At 45.9% G+C, this 11,023-nt stretch overlaps 1 protein-coding gene across 8 annotated transcripts in view; it reads right to left on the bottom strand.

The window, feature by feature from the left end:
• Positions 1-254: 254 nt before the first annotated feature.
• The window catches only part of LOC121175983 (pleckstrin homology domain-containing family A member 5-like), a 150,353-nt gene continuing 139,584 nt past the window's right edge, over positions 255-11,023 (bottom strand). For 2 of the 8 annotated variants that reach the window (XM_041029884.1, XM_041029891.1), the window contains 14 exons: positions 10,409-10,471; positions 10,245-10,325; positions 9,991-10,143; positions 9,370-9,471; positions 9,060-9,168; positions 8,776-8,819; positions 6,582-6,717; positions 6,278-6,399; positions 5,790-5,981; positions 5,532-5,678; positions 5,198-5,317; positions 3,875-4,020; positions 3,554-3,723; positions 256-2,886 (listed from right to left, as the gene is read on the bottom strand). In XM_041029884.1, the coding sequence (XP_040885818.1) occupies positions 2,852-2,886; positions 3,554-3,723; positions 3,875-4,020; positions 5,198-5,317; positions 5,532-5,678; positions 5,790-5,981; positions 6,278-6,399; positions 6,582-6,717; positions 8,776-8,819; positions 9,060-9,168; positions 9,370-9,471; positions 9,991-10,143; positions 10,245-10,325; positions 10,409-10,471 (1,620 nt within the window). In that variant the 3' untranslated portion in view covers positions 256-2,851. Of the gene's footprint in view, positions 2,887-3,553; positions 3,724-3,874; positions 4,021-5,197; positions 5,318-5,531; positions 5,679-5,789; positions 5,982-6,277; positions 6,400-6,581; positions 6,718-7,576; positions 7,778-8,775; positions 8,823-9,059; positions 9,169-9,369; positions 9,472-9,990; positions 10,144-10,244; positions 10,326-10,408; positions 10,472-11,023 lie in introns of those variants that run through there. The other 6 variants (XM_041029886.1, XM_041029887.1, XM_041029890.1 and 3 more) reach the window with 5 other exon arrangements.

The raw sequence follows: 11,023 nt of genomic DNA, 5'->3' as shown, positions 1-11,023 counted from the left end.
CGGCCGCTCTGCTTTTTAAACCCCAGCTCCCTTGTGCCCTGTGCGGACACTCTGAACCGCACTGACCGGAGCGGCCAACTTGTTGCGCTGAAGTGAAGGCCTGCTTCTGTACCGCCTGTGCTGATGTGGAGAAGATTCCCGCTCTAATTGTAAAACACCTCACATGTCACAGGTTATTCATTCATTCTTAACAGTGTGTAGAATAATTAATAAAGGTCAAATCCCTCAAAATCCACTTCTAGCCTTTTTCCAGAGCTTTCAGTCATATCACATGGTCTTCATTGTTGGATTGAGTTTACTTTGAACGACACTTTTGGGACTTTTTGTGTGTTGGCTTACAAATGAAGCATCAAAGTTGAAAGAATAATTGACAAAACAATCCCAACTCAAGGTCCACTTACTAGTTTTTTTTTTCCAGAGCTTTCACAAACAGATGAAGTTTGGGTTTAACCTTCAGTATGTGCTCACTTAGTGCGGGCTCTTTAGGCACTTTGCTATATGTGTCTATAACCACAGGTACACTTAGAACCACAGGTTTACTTCAAATCAAAAGAAAGGTCAGAAAAGCAAACCTGAAAAGCAGAAGTCAAAAAGAAAAACAGTTACAAACATGTTTTAAGAACATCAACATTTATTTCACATGATATAAAACAGATGGGTATGAACTTTTTGCATATTGACCCTAATAATATTAATAATAATAACCTCTTATAGTTATAATATTCGCTCTTCTTTTCAGTGTGTACATAAATTATGCTATCTTTTTTTTAGTTTAGTTTTTTTTTTTTTTTTTTTACAGTTTATACATCTCTTTTAAATTTCTTTTATGTCCTGGAGCTCCAAAGTCCTACTTATTGCTTCGTACGTGTGCTATTCTCCGATTCTTCGCCACCTGGGACGGATTCAAAAGCCATAACGTCTGATCTGAGTGGAGTCCTCAGCCTCTCTACTGTAGATCATCTAAAGTCATGTAAACCAAGGAGAGAACAACAAAAAGGGACAGTTCGGAAAAAAAAACAAAAAAAACGGAGAGTGGAAATCCAACACATTCACATACTGTGTGAGTCGTCCAACAGGCTGCAGTCGTTTGCTCGACATAAATAATCACAACTTCTGCAAGATACTTAGTTCTGTCCAGAAAAAAAGGGAGATAAACAGCAGCATGAAGTGGCACCGTGTTGAAGTAAAAACCTGCTTTAAGATCATTTATATATATATATATATATATATGTATATATTTATATATGTGTATCGAACGAAGGACAATCTGTTCTGTTGCAGGTGCAAACTATGTGAAAATATTAGCGATAAAGGAGCCTCTGGTCTCAAATCAACACAAAGAGTTCAAAATGAGAGCAGGTTATAAAAATCCAAGACCATCAGCATTGTTGGTCACTTTGGGGTTAAAGTAAAGCACTGCATGTGTGTGTGTGGGAGTTTTGGTGCTTAGCCCATCTCAAGTGCTCCTATGTACAGCTGTGCACTCACCTCTGGTAACAGCTAACGTCCCCCCTCCTCCAGATCATTAGAATAATCTAATTTTAATAATTATTATGTTAAGATGACTTTAATACGTAGTAAGGTATCAAACGTTTTTTGTATACTGACGTGTGTGTGTGTGTGTCTGTGTGTATTTGGCAACGTGTTTCTATGGAGCTATATTATCCCCCAGAACAAGTCGTACATACAGTCGAGGATTGTGAAATGGTTTAATTCTTTCTATTTATAGCTTTAACTCTTTAAAAAAAGAAAGGAAAAAAAAAGAAAAGAAAATGGGTTTCCAGTTAGTGTCTGTGGTAACGTAAGGCAATGGATCCGCTGGCTACTTCACAGGTAATATTCTGTAACTGCCACAGAGAAAGCAGAGATAAATAGAAGCTCGTATAAGGCTGCAGCTCATAGAAATGGTCGGTGTTGCAGTGATGAACTGTTCCCCTCGTGTAAGCCGTTACCTCCTGACCTCAGTTCAGTTGAAGACGTCTGGACAACCCCTTAAGAGAAGTGTCCAAGGATGTGTATTTGTCAGAGGCCTGAACTACCTTCAGCTGGTTGCTTTTGATAGAGAGTAGCAGCAGTGGTCTGCTTCACAGAGGACGCCTGAGCTCCTCATCCTGTCTCTGAGGAAGAAACTCATTTCGTCAGCTCGAAAGCTTCCTCCTCAGATGAACGAGGTTCTGGAGGAGAAACACGACTTTACCTCTTCTCTCAGGTCAGAGTCGTGGAATCTAAGTGTTAAAATCAGGGGGAAAGAGAAGAGGTTACCTCATCACCTCTGCTGCCAGAGAACCCAATCTGCAGCTCCAGCCACCAACCAATCAGACTGATAGTACTGGAGTACACCTGCCAACAGGTGTGTGGGGGAAGGTGGGGGGGGGGGTGTTCCTGGTGTTCAGCTCCTTTCTTCTTCTTCCTGTGTGTCTGCCTGTCACAGCTTAGCTGTTGTCTTGTTAGCAACAAAAACACTGTTGGAATTTGAACATCCGACTGATTCGTCTTTCAGCTCAAACAGACAGTCATTTTTAAATAACTAAACCATTTCACAATCTTCTATTTATGTATAGAAGATTCGTTCGGGACAAATGTGACAACAAGGAATTAATGTTTAGCTTCAGGACATATCAGTATGGACAGATCTATTAGGTGCTAAAGATACAGTACATCTGCCTGTCGTCTCCGACCTGGAACGCGATGGCGGCCCCTCAGTCTCAGTCTCCTTGTGGGCATGTAACAGTAGTATCAAAGTAGTTCTGTTGTAAACGCAGGAAGCCGTGGAGCATGCTCTGTGCAGGCTGGCTACATTTGGGGCTCTATACGGGACGCCGCTGAGGATGTCAGGGCCCGGCGTCCAAGCTCACGTGTCGCTGCTCACCAAGGTGAAGGTTTGAGCTGCAGGGGGAGGAGGAGGAGGAGGAGGAGAAGAGACGGGGCATTTACAGAGACACACTAATCTGTTGATACATAAATTACATAGTTCACATTTGTATAACTTCTGGTCTAAGTTCTTCATAGTTCCGCCTCATACCCAACCATTTCAAAACACTGCTGTTTCATGCTTCATCCACTAGAGTGTGCTGTCTGTCTTTAAAACTCCACCCATCCATCTATCCACTTATATACTTACGGTATAACTGGAGCTTACTCACCTCAGCTTATATTCTGTAGGCTCTTTGGATCCCATTCTTTATTTTTTTTATTATTCTAAGAATTAAAACACATGCTCACAAATATAAAAACATTCATTTGCACAAAGGGGGAGAACATGCAAACTCAAAGCCAGAGCCTTCTTGCTGTGAGGTGACGCCGCCTAACCACTGCACCACCGTGCTGCACAGCTTTCCTGTTATCCTAAGTGAAAACGGATGAGTCATGTGCCGAGCTGCGCGGGCTAACCACAAGTTCAACCCACAGACGTGAGACTGATAGAAACCTTTTCATCTCTGCCCCTGAAAAAAATCCCTACATGATGGTTTTAAAAGCCGGTTTTTAACCGTCAAATACCAGAGTCTGGATATGAACACATGCTCCAGCTGTGATGGAGGGAGTCCTCACTTACAGGCCAACATGTTGTTGTTGTTGTTGTTGTGTTTCTTGTCGTCTGCCGTCAGCTGGTTATAAGAATCCAGGCTCCTCTCCAGCTTCTCGTCTCTGGCGGTCTGCTGCGTCGTGTCTCCGTCCTCGTCTTTGGGCTCTGGACTGGGCGTCTCAGGCTCGGGAGTCTGGAAGCTACGGGCGGGAGAATGTGTCAGACTCTGATGGTAAAACAGACGACGGCGGAGAAACGGCGTCTTTTTCCGTTTTCATCTCTGCCGCCTCACACCTGGACCTGTGAGCCAGATACACACACTCCCGCACACACACATACACACACCCCTACCTGTTTTCAGTGGTGGTGTTTGTAGGTGAGCTCGTCAGATCTTGCTCTCTGCTTTCGTCATCCTCAAAGGGCTCGAGGTTTACGATCTCCACACGCCGAGGCTCGGTGCCCAGGTCCAGAATCACTACCCTCTGACTTTCACACAGCTGAAACACACACACACGCACACACACATCAAAGGAAATGGTAGAAAATGGAGAATTTAGCTGTTCTGTGCTGTGAATTAGATATAAAGACCAACATGTAACATGAATAGTGCCTGTCAGTGTGGTTATAGCCGATTGATGTGTATCTTTTGTGTCAGCAAGTCTCTGATTTTGTTTCTGTCACATCATGGTGATCACAAAGATGTTTTTATTTGACATGAAATAAGAAAGAAAGAAACGCTGATCACCACAGAGACATGGATCCACTCCTGCTGTGGAATCAGGGTGCTGTACACGCTCTGGGCTCCGCGGAGCTCCAGGGTGGCATCCCACTGGAGAGAAGCCCAGACAGCAGCTACCAATCCTGGCTGAATCCAAGAGATAAACCCCTTAAAGCCAAACCTGGCTTCCTCCGCATTCCCACAAATCCTCTGTTATTGTCCCAGATTACATTGGGAGATGTTACGGCCACTGCGGCCGATTAGCTGCTGTGTGGCAGACAGATCTGGGATTACAGACGCAGAACTGAACGGCGAGAGCGTTGCATGGTGAAAGCAGCGTGATGGAATTCCTTTGATTCTCCACCACCTGCTGCGTCTGCAGCCTCCAGCTGACTGCAGGAACCACTGTACCACTTTACCACACGCTGACACCTACCAGGTGTTTTACTTCAGATGACTGTTCTGTCATTTATATGTCCAGGATTTTGTTCATACTTTAATTATGTGGTTTTTTTTTAATAACTTTAAGCACTGTGTGTGTGTGTGTGTGTGTTATTCCTCTGAGCCGTAGAGCTCTGTTATTGTGTGTGTTAAAAACACACCAGTGATCCACACTGTTACACGGTGTGACATGTTCTTTCATCACCATGAACACACACACACTGTAGTGTATTTTGACCCACACACACACACACACACACCATCCTGCTGCCAAAAATACCAACTAGAGCACCAAATGTGGATTCATCCGCCGCTGAAAATAGTCCCAAACAACAGCTCTGTCTGTTTCAGTGACGTTTGCTAAAAACTACAATGACCAGCTGGGTCATATATTAGTTTGTATATTATAATCCAGTTGAATACAGCAGAAGCTTTAACAGGAACTGACTGAATTATATGAGGCCTGTATGTGACATATGTGAGTGCACAGAGGCTGTGCAGTCCCCTCTCAGTACCTCACTGTCTATGCTGTTGGTTTCAGTCTGCGGCTCCTTCCCTCTCTGCAGGCTCGCTCCTCTGCCCTGCTGCACCTCCTCACACAGCCCACCCTTCACCTCCTCTGCTCTCTGCACCTCCTGGATATGGAAAGAGAATCATGTCAAAACTGTCTGCATGACATTTGATGACAAACACATTATATTAAATCTGTAGTCAAGGTTTTAGAATTGTGAACATTCGCATTTGTTTTGGATGAAAACGTAACATATAACACAGCTACAGTTGGAGTTGGCTGCCAGTAGAAATTGAATGTGACATATGAAAGAATGCTTCATAAAATATCCCATGAACCTGCGGTGCAGTCGCTGCTCTCTCTGTGTGAGTCCCAGCAGCCTCAGCAGCCGTCCTGCTCTGCTCCACGTGAGCCACCTTCAGCTGCTGCAGAGCTGCCTCCAACTCCACGGGGTCTGCACAGGCCCCCTCTGCCTGGGCACGGGTCTACACACACACACACACACACACACACAGACAGATTGAATTAGTTTGACAGTTTTCAGGGCTTGTTAAGGCTTACGTGTATGTGTGTGTGTGTGTGTTGTGTGACGTCACCTGCAGGATAATAAAAGGGTTGTCTTTGCTGAAGGAGGGGGAGCGGGACGGGGTTTCCCTCCTCCTCTCTCGGAGCGTCGAGGCCTCCTGGTTCCTCCTCATCCTCTCCAGCTGTTCCTCCACGCTCATCCTCGTCCTTCCCACCTCTCGCTCCCCAAAACCCATCTGATCCACCGCACTCCGGGGACGGTCCTGCACGAGAACCCGGACTCACATGTTTGCATGCTTTTCCATCAAAGTTCGTCCAAAGCCAAGACATTAAATAATTATTGGATTTTAAAATGTACACGTTCACTCGTAGGTGAGGTGTGGGTGAGTGTAGGCGTAACAGCCACCAGGGACAGTTACATCAGATCCTGTCGTTCAGCTTGTACATTTTTCAAAAGCAAATAAGAAAGAGAAGATGGCAGGTTCAACACAAAATGGTTCGTGCACCAATGTCATGACGTGTGTTTTGTGCCTCTGTTGACGCCGAAGGCAAAACTCACTGATCTGGATTCAGGCTTCTTGGTCTTCCTCAAGGTGACGTAGGAGGCGATGGTGGAGGACTCAGGTGGGCTCATCGGAGATTTGGTCCTGGGAGGGACAATGCCCACCGGGTAGGGGGGCACTGCCAAGAGACACGGAGTGGATTTAGCAAACAAACAAACAAACAAACCCCTGCGGTCAGGCTAATTGCTCATGTTGTGGCAAAACACTTAAGCCACGCTCCATTTCACGAAACCTGTGAAAATAATGTAACAACACACAGGAGACAGTCAGTGACGTCATTACTGTTTGAAAAGGTGTTACCTTTTGAGGCTGTGGCGTCTTTACCCTCAGCAGAGGTCTCCGTCTTGTCCTTGTCCTCACCATTGGCCTCATCCACTTCCTCCTTGACTGTGGTCAGCTCAGGCTCGCTCTTATAGAGCCGATAGTCTGGAGCTTGCTGCGAGGGAGGAGGAGGGGAGAGATGGCTCAGGGTCCGAATACACAGCTTGTGGCATCAGTCAGCCACACACACACACACACACACACACACACACACACACACACGTATGGATGGATGGAGAATGCAGGGGTTTTCAGCGGCTCTTTCATTGTCAGAGTCGTATACAAGGAAAAGTCGGAATGTTTCAAGAATAAAATACTAATTATAAAACAAAAAGTTCATTGGAAAAAGTCTGAATATTTTCAGAATAAAGTTGTTTCTAAAGTTTCTTTCCTTACAGTGACCCTTACACTTTATCAAAGGGATAAGAAGCAAAGCTAGGATGAAAGACTGAGTTATGTGATGACATTTAGCAGACAGCAAAAGTCATTTCTACATCAAACTCTCGTCGAACTATTCACAAGAGTGTTCTCTGCTGATAGAAAAAGTGTGTGTAGACACAAAACACACTCAAAACAAAATTGTGAACTCACAGTATACAACAACCCACACTCACAACGACGAAATTCCACAAATGAATCCATGTTGGGGACCAGGACAGGCCTGAATGTGACGCTGCAGGTGACAGTGGAGGCTGGATGGAGCATGGATTACAGGGGTAAAACAATGCTGAAATGAGTTATGTCAATCCAACATGGCGCTTGTGGAGGGATGAGTCACTTCACTGAAAGTTAATTCGGGCTTTAAGATGGAGCTCAGGTGTGAACATGATGAAAATCAATGTAAAAATGGTTGTAAGCACAGAGCTGGGGTGCAGAGTGCTAATGGACGGCAGTCACTGCCAGCTGAGGGTGTGGATGGAGGTGGGGGGTGGGGCAGACATGGGGGAGGCCATGAACGTCTCAGCGGTTCTTACGCTGTGCGCTCCGTTCCTGGAGCCGGCCTTGCGGTCCTCGGGGCGGAGCGTGTGCGGGGCCAGGCGGCCGCTGGGGTGTGTGGTGTGGTGGGGGGGCGCGTGAGGTGGGCGCTCTGATGAGTCGTAGTACTGGGGGAGGGGCGGGCGGGGGGGCACGCCGTGTCCCTCCTCGAGAGGACTGAGTGGCAGCAGTGTCACTGCCTGTTGACAGTTAACATAAACGGGTCTCACTCCATGGAAATCACCTGGTATGACTGGACTGTACTGACTGATGCCGGCGAACTGAAGAAACAACTGCCTATAAAGTCAATGTAAAGATGTGAGCTGACCTGAGTTTGGACAGTTCAAACTGAGGTGAAGGCACTTCGACATGTGCTGAAAATGTTTCACTTTAAACCTGAATTTGCAGTTTTCATTTCGGCCACTTGGGGGCAGAGCAGCTGAAAACACAACAACTAATATGGGCAACATGTTAGCAAATAGTTGCCTACGTTCACATCCACAAGACACGGAGCAACATTCACAGTCATTTAGACTTGTTTCTGACCACCTGATGAATAAGAAGTCAAATATTTACTTTCCTTTTAGCTCTGTTTTGGTCTCCACCACCTCCTGAGAAATACAGAATCTTTGTCTGCTATCTGCTGCCGATCAGGTAGTGTTCATCAGAAAGTGGTGAGACTGAACCAGAATAGTAAAGGTGTGAGCCATAAAAGCAAAACACTGAGCTGAAGGATGCTAAAACGCTCCTTTAGAGCTGAAGGAGAACTGCAGAGTCATTTATGACTCTGCAAGATCACAAACACACCAGCCAGGGTTATTCTAATAACTGCCTGCTCACAACTGCATCACTAAAGGTCACTGCGGTACAGCAGATACCTGAGCAAAGTTTCAAGACTCAGCAAGTTGTTTTGAATTAAACTGAAACCAGCAGCTTCCTGGTGTGAAGGAAATTCATCTAAACACTGTTAGTGTGCTTGAAAACCCACACATTAGGTCCCTGGTGGGTCCCTGTGTCCACAAGCTTCATGCTAACTCTTTAACAAAATGATTATTAGCCTGTCAGCAGGTGTGGTTACTATAACTAAATGACAAAATCATTCAAGTAGGACTGGAGCCAGAGGCTAATCCAACCCTGAGTGAGTGTGGTGTACTGTGGATGTTAGAGTGTGCTGTGTGGGGCTGGGACGCTGTCTTACCTCGTTCTTCTGGAGACTGGACAGAGGTTTGGAACCAGGGAAATCTGCTGAACACAGGCAATGTGGAGAGGACAGGAAACTTCAGCATGGTCCATAACAAAAGACAAAGTCACAGAGCTTCTTCACTTTATCTACATAAATGAAATATATCAATACGAAGCTTTTGTGAGAATAATTAAGAAACAGTTTGGCTCTTGCAGCGCAGTTAAACCGAAAATCACTTCAGATAAATGTGGAACGAATCTGAGGATGTGACTCGGTTCAGTGTTATTCTAGACTCTCACTGTCGTCTGTGCCCCGTTGTGGTTTGTTCTTGGCCAGAGCCTCCATCACGTCCTGGATCCTCCACAGCTCCTTCTGGATCTGGATGTGCCGCTGGCTGGGAGGCTCTGTCTGAGGGTACACACAAACACACACACACACACACACACACACACATATATCCTTATTTTACTGCAGTCATGGGGACCCATCACTGACACAATGCATTAGCCTTACCCTAACCTAAACCTGATTCTAACCCGAACCCTAAAACCAAGGTGATCAAGCTTTTGACAGCATTTTTGTGTGTGTGTGTGTGTGTGTGTGTGTCACCTGTGGGCTGCCCAGGGCCTCCAGCTGTTCCAGCAGGTTGGACTTGGCCAGAGTGACATCTGCTTCCATCCTGTCGTACTCCCTCCAGGAGCGCTCCAACTCCTGAAACCAGGACACCGGCCAACAGCAGGGTCACAAGAAGGTGCATGTGTGTCTATGTATGTGTGTGTTACTGTCTTTGCAAAATATAAAAACATGTGCTTTACACTATGTGAAATTATTTGTGTTTAGTGTGTCTAAATCTAATCTACATTGAAGCACCATGAAGTCAGACAAGGACATGCATCCCAAACATGTAGGTCTAAACTCAAACACACTGCCATGGCAGAGGAATACGTGCATTCAGAAACTATTCAGACCTCTTCACAGATTTTATTGTAAATTGATAAAATTGCACATCAAGCTCCTTTGGCAACAGTTACAGCTCCCAGTCTTCTTGGACTCCTTCCTGGAGCGGGCCACAGAAAAGAGTTTGCATACTTTTGTAAATGAGAGATTTCAGCTGCTGTTCCACCACAGCCCCTCTCTCTCAGACACCTCTGGACATCCTGCTGCTGAGTGATGGACCCACAGATGGACCTGTGTGTGTGTGTGTGTGTGTATATATGGAGGCGTGCTCACAGCGTTGACTCTGGACAGCTCTCTGCAGGTGCTGAGTAGGCCGTTCTGCAGCACGTCTCTCTGTTGGATCAGGCTCTGTGTGGCTGCGGCGTTGGAGCCCGTCTGTTCGCTCAGCTCCTGACTGGCTGACAGCAGGGCCGTTTCCAGAGTGTGCTGCCACACACAACACACACACACACACACACAAATACTTATTATTATACACATGAGCATGCACAAGACAAAAACATTATGACACACGCTGACAGCTGTACCTTCTCTCTGTGTAGCTGCTGCAGCTTCTCCTCCTGCATCTTCACCGACTTGTCCTGCTCACACAGTCGGCTCAGCTTGGTCTGACACACACGAACACACACACATGAGCTCAACTTTATGCGGAACTTATAAAGTGGATCGCTGACGGCTGTGTTTGTCTTACGTCTATGTCAGCCTCCTCTGTGCGAGGGACGAAGGAGCCGTCTTTGTAGTCGTCCGGGCTGATCTGAAAAGAGGAGGCGCAGTCAGAGAGGGACAGCAGGGGGCGACAACAACACATCTGTCAGGACAGAGAGCACAGAGCTCCAGAAAATGAAGAGTTCTCTACCCAAAAATGCTGCTTTGTGTAGTTTGGGGGGGGAAATGAATGACCTGACATCTCACATTTATTTTAAATACAAATCCAAAGCAGAGAAGATGCGTTTGACAAAAGCGATGACTAATGTGCTATCTTTCCGGAAATACAACAATTCAGTCATAGTTTTGATATAAATAACATTTTGTCAAGTTTTTTTTCTGAAATGCTGCAGATTGAGGGAAGAAACTCTTCACAATTTGCCTCCTGCTGTTCATTCCAGAGGCTGTGAGTGAGGGGGATGAAGGGATGAGCTCAGTGCGTGTTCACTAATCTGGTGTAATTTCCCTTGAAGCTGTTTACCCAGGTGTTACCGGGGATGTTGCGGCTGAATATTGTAAGGCGGAGGAAGACGAGGGAGGTGCGGCCTGAGAGGACAGATGCACGCTAATAAAGATAAAATTAAGCCCCACACTATTGTAC

The sequence above is a fragment of the Toxotes jaculatrix genome, chromosome 22, assembly GCF_017976425.1.
Source record: "Toxotes jaculatrix isolate fToxJac2 chromosome 22, fToxJac2.pri, whole genome shotgun sequence".
NCBI lineage: Eukaryota > Metazoa > Chordata > Actinopteri > Toxotidae > Toxotes > Toxotes jaculatrix.
Note: the sequence above shows the minus strand (reverse complement) of the source record. Positions and strands in the feature narration are given on the sequence as shown.